The 18316-nt window shown below is 35.4% G+C and overlaps 1 protein-coding gene across 1 annotated transcript in view; it reads right to left on the reverse strand.

Annotated features, from left to right (window-relative positions):
• LOC144440625 (acetylcholine receptor subunit alpha-like) overlaps positions 1 to 17330 on the reverse strand; it is a 25624-nt gene extending 8294 nt beyond the window's left edge. Inside the window, exons 1-4 of the mRNA XM_078130014.1 lie at positions 17282 to 17330; positions 4278 to 4355; positions 3064 to 3203; positions 1632 to 1676 (exon numbers count right to left, since the gene is read on the reverse strand). Of these exons, the coding sequence (XP_077986140.1) occupies positions 1632 to 1676; positions 3064 to 3203; positions 4278 to 4338 (246 nt within the window). The 5' untranslated portion in view covers positions 4339 to 4355; positions 17282 to 17330. The remainder of the gene's footprint in view (positions 1 to 1631; positions 1677 to 3063; positions 3204 to 4277; positions 4356 to 17281) is intronic.
• Between the last annotated feature and the right edge of the window lie 986 nt (positions 17331 to 18316).

An 18316-nucleotide genomic window follows, 5' to 3' on the forward strand; every position in this document is an offset into this window, starting at 1 on the left:
ATCTGTCTAAATTAACTCTGTAACTGTACCAAGGCTTGTATCGGGGATTGACTAATAACAAAAAAATACAATTGTCTTAAAAGTCAAAGAATAGCCACTTTTTTAAAGCTCAGGTAAATTCGTTTAAATCCTTCAATGATTAAATAAATCCATGTTACATTGTCATTTGAATAATTTCCTATACTGCATGGTTCATGTTGATCACTTGTGTGACGTATTGAGTACATCATAAAATACAGTGACTAGATAAACTGGTATGTATAATGTTAAAGGGCAAATAATTAATCTAAATATTACTAACATTTATGTTCAGATAGTTGAGATCAGATTACAGTAGCAGTGTGTGGTTTTATAGGAAAGCTTCTCAGAGAGAAACGATTTCTTAAAAGATATGCGCCAGTCAGTAGATTGTACATATTATTTCTAGGGCATCATGCACTGGCACTTGTTCGTCATTTGTGTCTATAATAAAAATTACTTATGTTTTACTACTAACATACGTGCCTAAGTACGTTTTTCTTACAATTATGTTTTAAAAAATCAGCAAAAGTAATCTTTACCATCATTACAATATCTTGGAACAGGGTTGTATTTAGAAACACGTACCCGAGATTAGACTGGTCAAGTCGTTATTTTGATGGATTGATTTATTTGTGATGTTTTTGTTATCGATTTGCAAATAAAAAGATTGAAATCTTGCGTGGCTGCGAAATCTCTCATAATGGTGTAATATATTCAGAATCAGAATAACGATTAAACGATTAAAACGATGTTACGCAATTATACCAATATAGATAGTATATTGATATGATGTCTGGATGTGTGACTGTTAGATTTTGTCAAACGCGCCAGTGACATCGTACGTATAAATTCAATTGCGTCACCATTAATGACATTGACAAATGTATGGACATTGCAATGGTGACGGTTCTTTAACATTTTTTCAAATGAACTTGGTGATATGAACTCTTCATGAATTGATTACTCATATTATCCACATTTCATCATATATTCAAACGTTTCAGTGTTCTAGGTCGTTGCAATTACGACCTTTGCATCATATCGCATATTGTATATTTTAAACAGTGACGATGTATATGCGATTGTTTGAATATCGACCTAGAAATGATCGTTACCGTCGATATACAGTGAAGGTCACAATACTGTTCAGCTTTTCTGTTTTATACAATCATGCAGAAACAAACAAGAAACTGCATATGCCACACAATAAAATGTATTGCAACTCCATGCACTCCTATGTTTTTCTTAGTATCAAACACCAGATGAAGCTAGGTCGCGTAAATGTCCTTTGCCATGTCAGGATGGTGGCATGTATAGTTCGTTTCACTTAGATAAAATGTAGTAAGAGACTATACTCATTCAAGTATCTTAAATAGTGTAGCATGTCCAGTTTCTAATTGGTTTCTGCGTAGTTGTATCAAACAGAAACGGTGAACGGTATTGTGAAATTCGCTGTATTACCTTTGCTTACAATCAACTGATATCAAACAAACATTCGTCATATTATCATCGTAAAATCGTCGTACTTGTAGGTTCGATTATTGTGTATACTCGGACCGATAGTTGTTGGACTGCTTGGAATAAGTTCGGGCTATATGAAAGTCACTTACTTGCTTTAACCAAGCACGGGTCGTTATTACTTGCCTTTTCTCGTCCTATGTAAAACAATAACAAAACTGTATATGTAAATTAGATCGGAGACAAGGGGTAGAGAAATAAAATTCAAGGTGTGGCGCGTTCAATAGACACAGACAGACAGACACACGCACACGCACAAACAAACACAGACACATACACATACACATACACAAACACAAACACAGAGACAGACAGACACAGACCGACAGACAGACACACACACACACACACATACATACATACATACATACATACATACATACATACATACATACATACATACATACTTACATAAATACATACATACATACATACATACACACACAGACACACAGGCACACGCAGACATTGACACACACACACACACACACACACACACACACACACACACACACACACACACACACACACAGAATACATGGGCTTAGGAAACCACAAGCCGTAACTCGGAGTTTACAGACATGTGTTACATTGTGCCATCTTCAGACGACTGATTCAGCTTGTCAAGATCTTTGACGAGTGTAATTCTAGTATGGGGGTTTTCTGATGTGATTGGCCAGGAATATATATGTGTGTGTGTATATATATATATATATATATATATATATATATATATATATATATATATATATATATATATATATATATATATATATATATATATATATATGTATGTGTGAGTGTCTGATGATCGCAATATGCGTGAAACTCCGAGTTACACCCAAGAAAGAGTTCCAGTACTACCAAAACTATATATATATATATATATATATATATATATATATATATATATATATATATATATATATATATATATATATATATATATATATATATATATAGGAAGTCAGTGGTAAGATTTGTCCGTAGTACAGTGCTCGATACGTCTGCACGCAGAGCGGAGTATATGTTGAGCTAGAAGAAAATCAAGTCGGGTTTTTCGTCTCTACAAGCCTGTTTCGTGAGTAAATCACTCGTCAGGAGATGTTGATATATATATATATATATATATATATATATATATATATATATATATATATATATATATATATATATATATATATATATATATATATATATACACACACACACACACACATATATATTCCTGGCCAATCACATCAACATCTCCTGACGAGTGATTTACTCACGAAACAGGCTTGTAGAGACGAAAAACCCGACTTGATTTTCTTCTACCCTCAACATATATATATATATATATATATATATATATATATATATATATATATATATATATATATATATATATATATATATATATATATATATATATATATATATATATATATATATAACCAAGCAAACAACATTACATATATATAAGTGTAGATGTCACTGCGGCCCATTATTAACGTGAAAGAAATATATTTGCTTTGGACTTACGACATCCTCGATTTGATTGACAGACAGTCTGAAGTTGATAATATTGACATCTGAAACGTCTTCAGCTGGCCGTACATACTTGTCATAATTAGCGAAGACATCTTTTTTGATGCGTGTGTAAATATCATATGTTGGGGTAGCTGAAAAGAAAGTATCATAAGTAAGACTGAATCGGATACAGATGGGTCGATACTATAGTTTTTTTTCATACAATTTGACAGCTTTGAAACAAGTGTTCGAGTAATTTCTCAATGCTTCTTAAGTTTTGTTACACATATAGCTGCTATCTGTTTATCTTACATTTGTTATTATGATCATTGTTTCTCTTGGTTTGTATGATTTGGTGAATAATAAGTCTGATAGTATTTTGTCAATTTATGAACTGTGTCAATGCTAAAACTTTTGTCTTTATGCTCTGGGTATTTGCAGGCAATGTGGAAAAATACTATAATGATCACTATCTGGTTAAACGAGTGGCGTTATAATATGAGAAAGTTACAACGAATGAATAAGTGAATGAATGAATGGATGGATGGATGGATGGATGGATGGATGAGTGAACAAATGAATGAACGTATGAACGAACGTACGTACAAACGAACGAACGTCCAAATGAATGAATGAATGAATGAATGAATGAATGAATGAATTAATGAATTAATTAATTAATGAATGAATGAATTAATTAATGAATGAATGAATGCGAAGACAAGAATAGAGCGTTAGTGAGGAGCTGAGGATGAGATCATAGGAGAACCTTAATTATGTTTATATAAATTCACCGACCAATTCTCGCTACCTGCAATACAATTCTACACATCACTGTGGAGTCAAATGGAACGAAGTCGCGCGACAACGCGTTCTAATGTCGACAACTACACTTCCGGTCGGCTATGCTAATACACAGGAATGTTTCTTTCCCATTTTCAGTTGTAGACATCTCTTGTAATTTTGCTCTGGAAAGATACTGTACATATTTAAATTTCCCACCTCCATAATTATATGAGCTTAAAAGTTGCGTTTATCTTATTTGTTACAAATTAAACTGTTTGGAAGAAACATTCACGTGTATTGACATAGGCGACCAGAAGTGTAGGTGTTGACAAATGCAAGCGCGGTCGCGAGACTGCGTTCCATTTGACTCCTTAGCGATGCATAGAATTGTATTGCAGATAGCGAGAATTATGACAAAAGAAAATCTCAGTGGTTCTTACCTGATATGATGTATGGTACAAACCACAATAACAAAGCAAATCTTAAGTTTGTCAGTAGCATTATTGTACTCCCTCGTTCTGAAATTGAGAACAGGTTTAAAATAAATAATGCATGTAAATACGTGTTTAGTTACAGTAACTGTGGAAAGATCGTATGAGTTCCAATCAGCTTACATAGCTCCTATGAATAAATCTAATCCATTTTTACAGACGACCTTCTCATTAACCGTTATCTCTTAATTATAGGCGTAGAGTAGAGATACGACTTTACGTTGATTAGACCGATGATTACATAATAATTGAATTTTTATTATATATCATAAATATAATTGAAAACACGAGCTCCCGTAGAGATACGCGTCCCCATGTATGTGTCTAGGTGTCCCGTTTCATATGTGTGCGTCTACATGTCCCGTCTTAGACGGTCTTGGCTCTTTACTTTCTTAGCGTATAGGACAGCCTTCCATGTATGTGTTGGACAGTAAACACACAACGCCAAGGTGGCATAATTCGGGATGATTTCATCACGTTTATGTACGAAAAGCAACCTCTACCCTGCATGGACATGAAACTATCCTAGAAAAGCCATTTTATTAGTAATAAAACACGTTATAACTTTTTATCGACGGGGTACAGATATTCACCAATGTAATGCATTGGTGTCTCAAATTTGTGTTGCTATCTAATGGATGTTCGACTAACTCCATGACTGAAAACATTTTGACAACTCAATTACTTTAACATCATGGGCAGATCTAGACTGTTAATAGGTATATTGCAGAATTTTAAATTGTTGAAGTAAGTTACCCAGTTATTGGGATGGGATAAACTGGTTTATTGGATTTGCAATCGACCCAAAAAGTCAAAACATTCCATATGACAGTCTGAACATTACCTTACAGGCAGTCAAAACGTACCATGTGACAGTCTGAACATTACCTTATAGACAGTCAAAACGTACCATATGACAGTCTGAACATTACCTTACAGACAGTCAAAACGTACCATGTGACAGTCTGAACATTACCTTACAGGCAGTCAAAACGTACCATGTGACAGTCTGAACATTACCTTATAGACAGTCAAAACGTACCATGTGACAGTCTGAACATTACCTTACAGACAGTCAAAACGTACCATGTGACAGTCTGAACATTACCTTACAGACAGTCAAAACGTACCATGTGACAGTCTGAACATTACCTTACAGACAGTCAAAACGTACCATGTGACAGTCTGAACATTACCTTACAGACAGTCACAACGTACCATGTGACAGTCTGAACATTACCTTATAGACAGTCAAAACGTACCATGTGACAGTCTGAACATTAACTTACAGACAGTCAAAACGTTCCATATGGCAGTCTGAACATTACCTTACACACAGTCAAAACGTACCATGTGACAGTCTGAACATTACCTTGTAGACAGTCAAAACGTACCTTATGACAGTCTGAACATTATCTTACAGACAGTCAAAACGTTCCATATGACAGTCTGAACATTATCTTACAGACAGTCAAAACGTTCCATGTGACAGTCTGAACATTACCTTACAGACAGTCAAAACGTACCATGAGACAGTCTGAACATTACCTTATAGACAGTCAAAACGTACCATATGACAGTCTGAACATTACCTTACAGACAGTCAAAACGTACCATGTGACAGTCTGAACATTACCTTATAGACAGTCAAAACGTATCATATGACGGTCTGAACATTACCTTACAGATAGTCAAAACGTACCATGTGACAGTCTGAACATTACCTTACAGACAGTCAAAACGTACCATATGACAGTCTGAACATTACCTTATAGACAGTCAAAACGTACCATGTGACAGTCTGAACATTACCTTACAGACAATTATCTTTTTATGTCATCATGGTAAAATTATTTAATTTCGTGTAATATTTACATTGCGTAGCTTTTTCAATTATCTTTTTATATATTCATGGAAATTATTAATTTTCGCGTAATATTTACATTGCGTAACGTTTTCAATTATAAAAAAGGTCAACCTGACTGATATTGAGTACCACTGCTTTAATGAGAAAATTTCATGAATACAAGTACTGAATACAAGGTCTATTTTTCCAAAATAATTTTACTATATAATAAATTGTTGTCACTCAAACTAACAATTACTGATAAAGTTCAATAGCCTGACTTTGCACAATTATAAAGGAAATTTTATTTTTTATTTAATGAATCTTGTCACGGTCATATAAATGGTGTATATGTAACCTTAAAGTACAATTCTCTCGCTTGTTTAACACCCATGACAAGTCTTGTAGAAAATGGTAAACAAAAATTGATTTTAATCGCCTTCGGTCCGTTTAGCTGTGTTTTGTCAGAACACCAACATCATACAGTTTTCAAAACATAGGGCAGTTGTTCTCCATTGTAATATATTACGTCTACAGAATTCACTAACAGATACAATGGTTGATCTATCGGGATTCTCTCCTGTCCTCAAGGCAAAAATACCACTATTACAAAGTATGTAGGGCAGTTGTTCTCCATTGCAATATATTACCTTTACAGAATTCACTAACAGATACAATGGCTGATTTATCGGGATTCTCTCCTGTCCTCAAGGCAAAAATACCACTATTACAAAGCACGGTAATTTCCATTTATTCATCTGACTAATTAGTAATAACATCAACTCGCACCCCACTCTCTACAAATTACAAATAATTAAATTATTGTCGTTTTGTGCAACAATTTACTCTAAAATAGTTTGATGTGTTCTGTTTTAGAGTAAATTGTTGCACAAAACGGCAAATGCTAAGCTCTTATGACCAGGATTCAGTGCGTCTCAAACAAGGATTGTGTGTGTTTCGAACAAGAATTGTGTGTGTCTCAAACACCCAAATGCTAAGGTTTTATGACAAAGAGTGTAGATATCAGTGTGAGACAAGTACTCAAATCTGCAGACATGGATATATCGAATGAAAGACTGGCGAGTAAAGATGACCAACACTTGATGAAAACAAGTAATCAAGGGTATTATTTCAGGAAACCCATTCACTAGTTGACAAAAACTCTTTCAATGGTCACTTCAAATTATTCCAATATATTGACATTCAATCTTGCGAGACATTCAAAATCCACATAAGAAACCAGCACCCTACAAGGTCCATCTAAACGCCCACCACCACTCTCTTCAGAACCTTCCAGTTATAGTCTCTGGTGGACCAATTTTTGAAGTGAAGACTACAAGGTACAATGTATTCACATAGAAATATCGAATGGTGTGAAAGTTATTACCTCGGTAAACTTATAAGTCTAGATGACTTGTGTCAAACTATGGCAAGATAAGGGCATACGATAAAAGATGTGCGATTATTGGAAGATTGACCAACTTCTATAATAGTGCTGATTGTCTTCTAGAATGTCAATTATGCAGATCACAATTATTTTTCAGTCGTACAATTTTTGCACCTTGACATTTTTAATTGCATTAAATCAATGAAGCGGCACGGAAAAGAAACACAGTTTAATTGTTTTGAGCTGGGTCAGATTTGTGGTCAAACAGGACCAATGAACGATCGACTATGTAGTAAAGCATAATGTTTACGTAAAAGGTTAGTCTGGCATTGACTATAACGTATAACGATGTATCGTATGAAATGGTATTGTTGAAATCAAACCTGCCTAATTAGTATGCATTCCAAACGTACCCGCTACATTAGTAACCATGTATAATGTATAGTGTCGACAAATGACATTGTAGCGACGAAAACTTAGACAGGTGACTCAATATACGACGAAGAATAGGTTCAGTGTGGAGAAACACAAATACCGAAATGGACTTCAATTCACTTTTACACGCACAATATATTTGTATTATTTATCTACTGACCTTCTTAGCCGTCTTATCTTGTTCATCACAACGGACACCTTTTCCACAAATGAAAATAACCTAGCACTCAAAGTAACAATGTCTAAACCATAAACGCAATATCATCGCACGTGATGGAAGGTGATACTGAGTCTGACGTGGACAGTAACAAAGATCATTAGAAGTAATTGCCATCAAGGATGTCTCGAGAGTCTGATGAGTACTCATAAAAATGTATAGCGAGTCTTTATCTTTACGTTACTTGATAGCATTTGGCATTAGGCCTAGAATAGGGAAAATGATATCAAATTTCATAATAACATTGTAATTCGTTCTTTGTATGAGTGATCGCAGGATTAAGGGAACGGTCAGTTTCTCCAGCTGGGGGGGGGGGGGGGGGCAGGTGGATTTTTTATAGTTTAATAGCATCTTGACAGTAATAGGGGGAAGAGCTCGAGAGTGGGAGATGTCCACCTCTTGTGAGGGGGGGGGGGTTCCCAGAGATCTGGAGGTTTTTGCATCATTATATACATGTAGTAAAGGTCAGCAAATCTAATGGTAGTATCATTGGTAGGGGAGATTTGGAGTTTAAGGCAATTTTAGACTACCTTGGCAAACATTTCACGTCTTTAAAAGACTACATCATCTAAAATTAGCATAGGGTGAAAATATTTAAGAAAAGTTTAGTACTATAATGACAGCCTGAGTAAAAAGGTTGGTGATCTGATTGTTGATTGAATACATGATTGACCTCTGGGGGTGAGGGGGTCCTAGGGCTTCTCCCCCTGGCAGATCTGGAGTTTTTTGCTTCTATTAAGGCAATGTTTAGGTTATTCATAGCCTTTGAGGTAATATTTCCAATTTTCGAAAAGCTAATGTAAATGTAAGTTTTCCCATGTCACAAAAAAAATGGGCCCGTAACATTGATATAGTGGCATTAATATTGCATGTATAGTATTTCACAGGTATGTTAGAGAACTTTAAATGGTCATACCGAGTGTATAATAGAAACTGGAATCTGATGAGATGTGGTTAGTTTTAGTGTCAATAACATGGAGTGTCGGAAATAGAAAGTGTATTAATCCCTTTTGATAAGTTCATATTGAAGAGTAGAACAATTTAGATTAACTTATTTATAAGCTATCTACGAAGATTACCATTACGAAACCTTCAAGTTCACTTTTGCCAAAAAGTGCAATATAAGTGAAGCATTGATTGTGAAACAGCCAAGCATTTACATGACATGTTCTGTAACTAGTGTGGTAGCTAGGTAATACATGTATATGTATAGTCATGTTTGAACTCGTTCGTGAAGTAATATTAAAGAATTTATGTAAGAAACATGGACAAGAACAAATACATGTACCACAGTTCAGACAAGGCTTCATGTTATTGTAGAGAAGGATTTAAGTCCTTCTATCACAATAAAAAAACAACGACCCCCAATTTTCCCTTTCAAAAACAGGGTTACCCCCACCCCACCAATCCACCCCCTCCCCAGGCCAAAGAAGCTGACCGGTCCCTAAAGTCTGTTTACAAAAGGAATATGGCCTTCCAAGTGAGGCCAACCAAGTGAGGATAAGAACTTTTCCACTTAATTAGAATCACCTCATTATTGCAAATAACGACTTTATATCAATCCAGAATGCCAACGACTTGTTTCGTGTAAATGAGAAGCTTTAGTTTATGAATGCTATCATCAAAACGTAAGCTTACTGAATACATTCCAAACGTACCAGCAATAAGATTGAACATAAACCAACCGCCAACTTGTCTCTGTTTATGTCTAATTATCATTGAGACTTGGTTGTTTTAAGTAATAGATGTCATTTCGCAATGTACGTCCCCGGAAAAGACAGTGAACAATACTTGGAAACTTGCCATGCCAACAAATTTAGTGAACCTCGACAAGATTAATATTACATTGTATGTATTTGGCTTGAGAAGTGTTTTGATTCAGAGGAACATGAAGTGTACTGGGCAAATAAGATGACAACAGATAAATACATTACAATAGACAAAATGACGACCACTGATAACACATTTACAAGTCATGGCATGTGATGGAAAGTGATGATAAGAAGTACGAGACAGTGATGACTTGTGGGAATTAAAAAGATATCTCAAGAATCTGTTACGAATCTTGGTATTTGTATTATCAGCCAAAGAACAAGACAGATGGTAAAGATATATATAGAAGTAAAACACGTGAAAGAAAATGAATTAAAATTCGAATTAAAATCTGATTGTAAAATTTATATCAACGAATTAAATGTTTTCAATTGAATAATTAAGGTCGAACTGTACCAATAGTTTAGATATGCATGTCATGAAAACTCGAGATTCATTAAAACTTTAAGAAAATGTTATTCCCCTGTAAGCAAGTTATCAAACGATGCAGAACGACATGTCGAATAAATAACCCAATGACATCCAGCGTTATTAGGGATTCCTAAAACTTTACAAGAAGACTAGCAGTGTAATATTAGGTTGTTAGATTTGCTCCACAGTGGTGTAATTAGAAAAGGTTTAATGATCTATTTATCTGATAAAGTTATTAACGTTTGATGAGTCATGCTTAATAGACTAGCAATATGGTATTTAGAATCCAGGCGTAAATCACTTTAAAGATCTATTTATTCTTTCTGAAAAAGTTCAACTTATAATAAGGTTATAATTGACAATAATACAGTATTTTCATCTTTTCTCACTTTCCATCTTGTCAATGTTAAATAGCCGATTTGTTTTGCCTCATTTATATGACACTAGTGCTTATCACTGCGGTCAGTGCCCTATTTTACTTTTTGTAGTATAGATATTTAACCAATACATACGATTTAAAAGCTTTTCTTTGAACAGAATGGTGGAGTAGACGGCTTCAAATATTCATTTAGCGCCCAATAACACTTTATTTATGTATTTTTAAAATGAGATAATTAAATAGAACTGTCGCCTGTTTTTGTAGACTACGGTATTGTTAACGTTGACAACCTTTTAAAATGCTCTTTCTGTCTCTTTATTTACAAAGTATATTGTGCTTTCTCATGAGGTCTTGTGTAGTTTGGGTAAACACTGTCGGCAGAATTTCCCTGGGCCCCTTGGACGGAGCATTTCAATTTTAATGGATTTACAGTCAAATTTCACGTTATTTTGCTATCAATATTCATATTCAATATGCAATCATTTCATAGTATAGCTATTAATTACTATGCGCACTAAGTGCTAAATGGACAATTATATTAGGTTTCACATTTCTCAATGTCGTGCTATCACTACAGGCTGTGCGTACGTAGTCTAGAATTCTAAACTGGTACAGTATTACGTTTTAAAAACTTCATTACTAATACCAGTCTAGCTCAGTTCCCAACGAAAGGTGTCAAGTGTGTTTGATTAGAGTTTGGTTAGTGAAGAACGAATTGCGTATGTCAAGTAATCCATCACAAATTGACAGGCTGTCGTCACCAAACGTCTTCGACCTTTCTCATGTTTGGAGAATGACTCCTCCCCCAGTCTGTTTAAACTAAAATCACTTGGGACGCACACACATCATCATGTTTATATGAACACTGTAGGAGTAGCACACAAATTTGCGCGATGGTTGGGAAGTGAGCTAGACTGGTATTAGTAATGAAGTTTTTAAAACGTAATACTGTACCAGTTTAGAATTCTAGACTAGTGTGTATGTGTGTTACCATATATACTTCTACAGAATAAACACACTAGTACACACAAATCCGATATTGAGTACGTGTGTTACCATATATACCTTTACAGAATAAACACACTAGTACACACAAATCTGATATTGAGTAAACTGTGTTCGGTATATCGTGTATACAGCTAGTAAAACAATGAAGTGGTTTTATGATCTAAAAGTAGCGATGAACGTACAAAATATATGAATTAACTAAAGTCTTAATTATTATAGATACATGTACATACTATGAAACATACACACGCACACTGACTAGGATGCCCCAATTTGTCGTTAACTTTGGATGTTAATGTTTAGTGGCTGTCTGGTACGCATGTCCAGGTATAAAGTGTTTGTCTGTTTGTGTGGGGTTTTTTTTTTTTTGTGTGTGTGTGTGTGTATGTGTATGTGTGTGTGTGTTTGTTTGTTTGTTTGTTTGTTTATTTATTTATTTGTGTTTTTGTTTATTGTTTATTGACAAACATGAAGAATTCCGTTGCGATAACTCTGTAAACTTTTACATGTAACAGTCCAAAGTTCCAATTACCACATTAAATTTGGCTCAGTTGCATTACTTCAGAGTTCACTGGCGTAAAAGTCAATTTTTGCTCAGAAATAAAAATTGTTTGCGCTTTCCTAGTTACTGGCTATGTTTGTGTAGCGTGGGACCCCGGGGCACGCATGCATAAATCAGACTACTGTTTTCTTTTTCAAAAACAACTGGACCGGCAAATGAAGGAAACACTAAAAACAGCAACAAACAAAACACCAGTAATCACTACCATGCAAATATCGGCCAAAAGGCGTATGGATAATATTAAATTGCCAGTAATGTCACCTTGTTGTAATATTTGTAAGGAGTTTTGCTTTGACATGATTTCATTTCTTCTTAACGCGTGACACTGTCTGCTTACTAGTGGCTAAATATATAATACAGTATATAGAGTGGTACACTATATATACAGTGTATAGTGTGGTATACTACATAGATAATAAACAATGTATAGAGTGGTATATTGTTGTAATTATTACCAACATATTTTGGCCTACCTGAGCTGACTTGCGTCAGACAGAACAAACGTTGTGTTTGTAGTGTGGCTGCGTATGTACAAGGTTTGTGTTCCTTGTCTCTTGTCATACACACGCTATTCGTCAGTCCTACTGGGATTTCCGGGTAGACACGCTTAAATACCAATAACTATGTTCGTTCTCCATTGAGGACGCCCTAATGGATTCCCCCATTACAGAACACATCAAACTGTTTTAGAGTAAATTGTTGCACAAAACGGCAAATGCTAAGCTCTTATGACCAGGATTCAGTGTGTCTCAAACAAATTGTGTGTGTCTCAAACACCCAAATGCTAAGCTTTTATGACAAAGAGTGTAATTACTAGTATATAGGGACTGGAACACTAAAAACCGTTCATACAACATAAGTCTAGACGTGTTAATATAGATGACTTGTGTCAAACTAAGGCAAAATATTATACACTTTTTGTCACAAAACCTTAGCATTTGGGTGTTTGAGACACACACAATTCTTGTTCGAAACACACACAATCCTTGTTCGAAACACACACAATCCTGGTCATAAGACCTTAGCATTTGCCGTTTTGTGCAACAATTTACTCTAAAACAGGACACATCAAAAGATGCGTCAGTTCCAGGCGACAAAACAAACACTCCAGTCGAAACCACACCAACTTGTGTCTGCATCAACTCTCATTGACGGAACCTTGATGTCTTCTGTTTTAGAGTAAATTGTTGCAGAAAACAACCAAATGCTAAGGTCTTATGACCAGAATTGAGGTGTTCGAAACACACTGAATCCTGGTCATAAGAGTTTAGCATTTGGGGATTTTCTGCAACAATGTTTGAGACCGGTGTTTTCGGTGACCAACACCCCGTACAATTCTGACTCTCCGACGCGTCGCGACGCCCCAGCAGTGGCAGTCGCTCGATCATGGATTGGTGGGTACCCCGGCTTGTTAGCGAAATTTCATATGTACCCCTTTTCCAGTTAATATTTCAATGAAAAAGAACCCCCCACTTTTTTTATATAGTGAATCTGGGAGAAAATCACTTCAAAAACCCCATTCTTTCCGTCGTGTCAAAACCCCGTAGCGTATAAATCCAGAGCTATAACTTCAACGACACCTAATCCTTACACTGAGAGAGAGAGAGAGAGAGAGAGAGAGAGAGAGAGAGAGAGAGAGAGAGAGAGAGAGAGAGAGAGAGAGAGAGAGAGAGAGAGAGAGAGAGAGAGAGAGAGAGAGAGAGAGAGAGCGAGAGAGAGAGAGAGAGAGAGAGAGAGAGAGAGAGAGAGCATCGTACCCATATTCTCGGAGGGCGATCTGAAAAAGTACCCCCTTTTTACGATTCCATGGACCTAGATGGCCGACGAGATGCGAAACATCCATTGGACCGCGACCAAGAAAACAGGTCGTAAATTGTGATATTGCGATTCTGAAGCGTCACTTTCACGGTCATGCTCGCAGACGGTGTACGCGTTTCGCTCAAGGGACGACTTACTCCGTATGCAAGCAGGACTACTATCACGGCAGAGTACCATCTAATTTGGATGAAGAATCATTGAAGTTTGAGCGTATCATACACCACTTTTAAAAATTTGATGTAGACACTGGACGTACGTACTCTACGAAAAGACACAGCGAGAGAGGGGTGAAAAAGGAGACACGAGAAATATCAGTGGAAAGCGGGATGGTCATCGAAAACACTGGACATCGCGTAGTAGACGTCTACTGACTGCTCGAGCGCTCTCTTCAACGTTGAAAGCGGCATTTGAGAGTTAATGTCAACAATTTACTCTGTTCGACAGACCAGAAGTTAGTGTGTCTTAGACACCACACGAAATTGTAACAGTGTGTAAAGCAGGATGCTTTGAAGAAGTCACCTCCGACTAACGCATCTTTTGATGTGTTCTGTGTTAGAGTAAATTGTAGCATAAAACGTCAAATGCTAAGGTCTTATGACCAGGATTCAGTGTGTCTCAAACAAGGATTGTGTGTGTCTCAAACAAGAATTGTGTGTGTCTCAAACACCCAAATGCTAAGGTTATATGACAAAAAGTGTAAAAGGGATACGATAAAAGATGTGCGATTATTGGAAGATTGACACAACTTCTATAATAGTGCTGATTGTCTTCTAGAATGTCAATTATGTAGATCACATTTATTTTATAGTCGTACACTGTTTGCACCTTGACATTTTTAATTGCATTAAATCAATGAAGCGGCACGGAAAAGAAACACAGTTTAATTATTTTGAGCTGGGTCAGCTTTGTGGTCAAACATGACCAATGAACGATCGTCTTAAGTTGAAAGGCAACACTGCATCGGTCATTATTTATGTCACTATATAGTAAAGCATAATGTTTACGTAAAAGGTTAGTCTGGCATTGACTATAACGTATGACGATGTATCGTATGAAATGTTATTGTTGAAATCAAACCTGCGTAATTAGTATGCATTCCAAACGTACCCGCTACATTAGTAACCATGTATAATGTCGATATCTCGCTTTCAGTGTCGACAAATGACTTTGTAGCGACGAAAACTAAGATAAGTGACTCAATATACGACGAAGAATAGGTTCAGTGTAGAGAAACACAAATACCGAAATGGACTTTATTTCACTTTTGCAATATCGGCCAAAAGGCGTATGGCTAATATTAAATTGCCAGTAATGTCACCTTGTTGTAATATTTGTAAGCAGCTTTGCTTTGACATGATTCCATTTCTTCTTAACGCCTGACACTGTCTGGTTACTAGTGGCTAAATATATAATACAGTGTATAGAGTGGTATACTATATAGATAATACAGTGTATAAAGTAGTACACTATATAGATAATATAGAGTGGAGGATTACATGTATATAGATAATACAGTGTATAGTGATACACTATATAGATAATACACAGTGTATAGAGTGTTATATTATATAGATAATACACAGCGTATAGTGATATACGGTATAGATAATACATAGTGTATAGTGATATACTATATAGATAATACAGTGCATAGAGTGGTATACTATATAGATAATACAGTGCATAGAGTGGTATACTATATAGATAATACAGTGCATAGAGTGGTATACTATATAGATAATGCAGTGTATAGAGTGATATATTATATAGATAATACAGTGTATAGAGTGGTATACTATATAGATAATACAGTGTATAGAGTGAGATATTATATAGATAATACACAGTGTATAGTGGTATACTGTATAGATAAAACAGTGATATAATAGATGGGTAATACAGTGTATAGTGATATACTAAATAGATAATAGTGTATAGTGATATACTTTATAGATAATGCACAGTTTAAAGTGATATACTATATGGATAATACACAGTGTATAGTTATATACTATATAGATAATACACAGTGTATAATGATATACTATATAGATGATAGTGAATAGAGTGGTATATTACATCAATAATACACATGATTAGAGGAGGCGACCACCACGAGGAAAACGTAAACATGTAATACGAAGGTCAAATCAAGCAAAAATACCGAGGTAAAATAGCAATGAACGATTAGCCGACATTTACATTGGATTTAAATCAGATTGAGTCTATCGATAACGTAATATCACAAGCTACGTTCATCATAGACGAGGACTAAGACTCTTTCATTCACAGTACAGACAGTAAGCGAACTATTACAGTTTTAGTATTGAATGATAAACAACCATGGTTTGTGATGTTTGTATGTAATTAGTACATTGTTATGAGAGCTACTATCGTAAAAAACAACAACATGAACAGGGTCAATCTTCTACCAGTTATTTATCTCACGTTGGTGACTTTTCCCTACAATGACGATTTAGCGTTTCAATTTAATGTCAGATAAAAAGAAAAAGAAACTGCTCCCTTGAAATTCCCTTACAGACAAGTTCAAAAGAATTGTATAATGCTACCCAGCAGGCCCTTTGAAGTGATTCGTGACAGACCAATGATATTTACCTGATACATTGTCTGTGTGTTCTGTAATCAGTAGCCTTCATGGTAAACAAAGAGACGTCTAAATTTTCAACAAAAATACATTACTCATGCCCAGACTCGTGCTCAAGTTTCCGTTCTTCTACCAAAGTGATTGAGAACTGTATTATGACAAGAACCCAGTACCGTCATGTAGTCAATATTTAATGTCATATAGGTTCACACAATACTTGGCTGAGGTTCACACAATAATTTTGGCTACAGCCCTGTTCTTGTCAATCATCCGATTACAACAAAAAAGGTGGACTACCAATAGCAGTATTTTTGTGCAATATTTAGGCGAGTAATCGAGTCGATACGATTGTCAAATGTTTCATTCAATATCAGACACACTTGTCCGCCACCCTACAAATTAATCAAAACACCAAAATATGAAAAAATTAACAAAATTAATACAAGGCTCACCTCAATTCCCTGTTCTTGTTAGAGACAACAACTTAACCGTCAATCACGTAAAAGTCTTGGATCATCAGTTGACATGGAAAAAACCTTCAACATCGCAGTAGGTTAAGTCGAAATGTCTGACATCCGAAGAAATGGCACAGATCTCACGTATTTGTGGGGATGGTTTCTCACAATTATATGCTAATTTTCACAAAAAGTATAAACTGGTATGAACGTATACTATCATGTATATATGCAAAAATAGCTTATATCTACGGAAATATTCACCGACTAAGACCATGTGCGTCAAAATGTCCTAGTGTCCAAACAAACACTAACTAGAGCAGAGAAAGTATTGAAGTGTATCCAGTCCGATACAGTGGGTGATGACATCACAGTTACACCGTAAATGGAACCGCCCGCTCATATTATATGTAAATGTATTATGCCTGGGCCTATAAATATAAGTATCTTTATAACCCGGATGTCAACATTCTACAGCTGTTCAAGGACATTCTGACCTAGTAATTAGTGGCGGGATTCTATGCAAGAGGTTTTTTTTTAATTTGAATTCAACAAATATTTTTACAAATGTAAACGAAAAAAATATACACTATTGAAAATTCTCCGCGACCCTACAACATTAGGTAGGCCTTCATGCTTTGTTATGCGATGGTTAGAAAAGTTGCCCTCTCTGTGTCAGTTATAGATGTTACCATTTCCAATTATTTTGATATTAGTATTTGTCGGAGTTGATTTTGAATAACATGTAAACGTGCCGACTCATAAATATTAACCAATTTTTATTTATTATATTACATATGATTTATGATATGGTAAAGATACTATACAATTAATTGTACTCGTCATGTCATTGTCAGTTTTATCTTTAAGGTCAAATTCCTTGTTTACAGAAATTCAAATAACGTATGACGTCATAGACGTTATCCAATTTCGTATTCCCAATATAACTAGGGAGTCTTTTCAGTATCAATCAAAAGTTTTCGACGAGCTTGGTCCTGTATCATATTTATCATTTTAAAGTTGTACAGTGCG

Source organism: Glandiceps talaboti, chromosome 1, assembly GCF_964340395.1.
Source record: "Glandiceps talaboti chromosome 1, keGlaTala1.1, whole genome shotgun sequence".
In the NCBI taxonomy this organism is placed as follows: domain Eukaryota; kingdom Metazoa; phylum Hemichordata; class Enteropneusta; family Spengelidae; genus Glandiceps; species Glandiceps talaboti.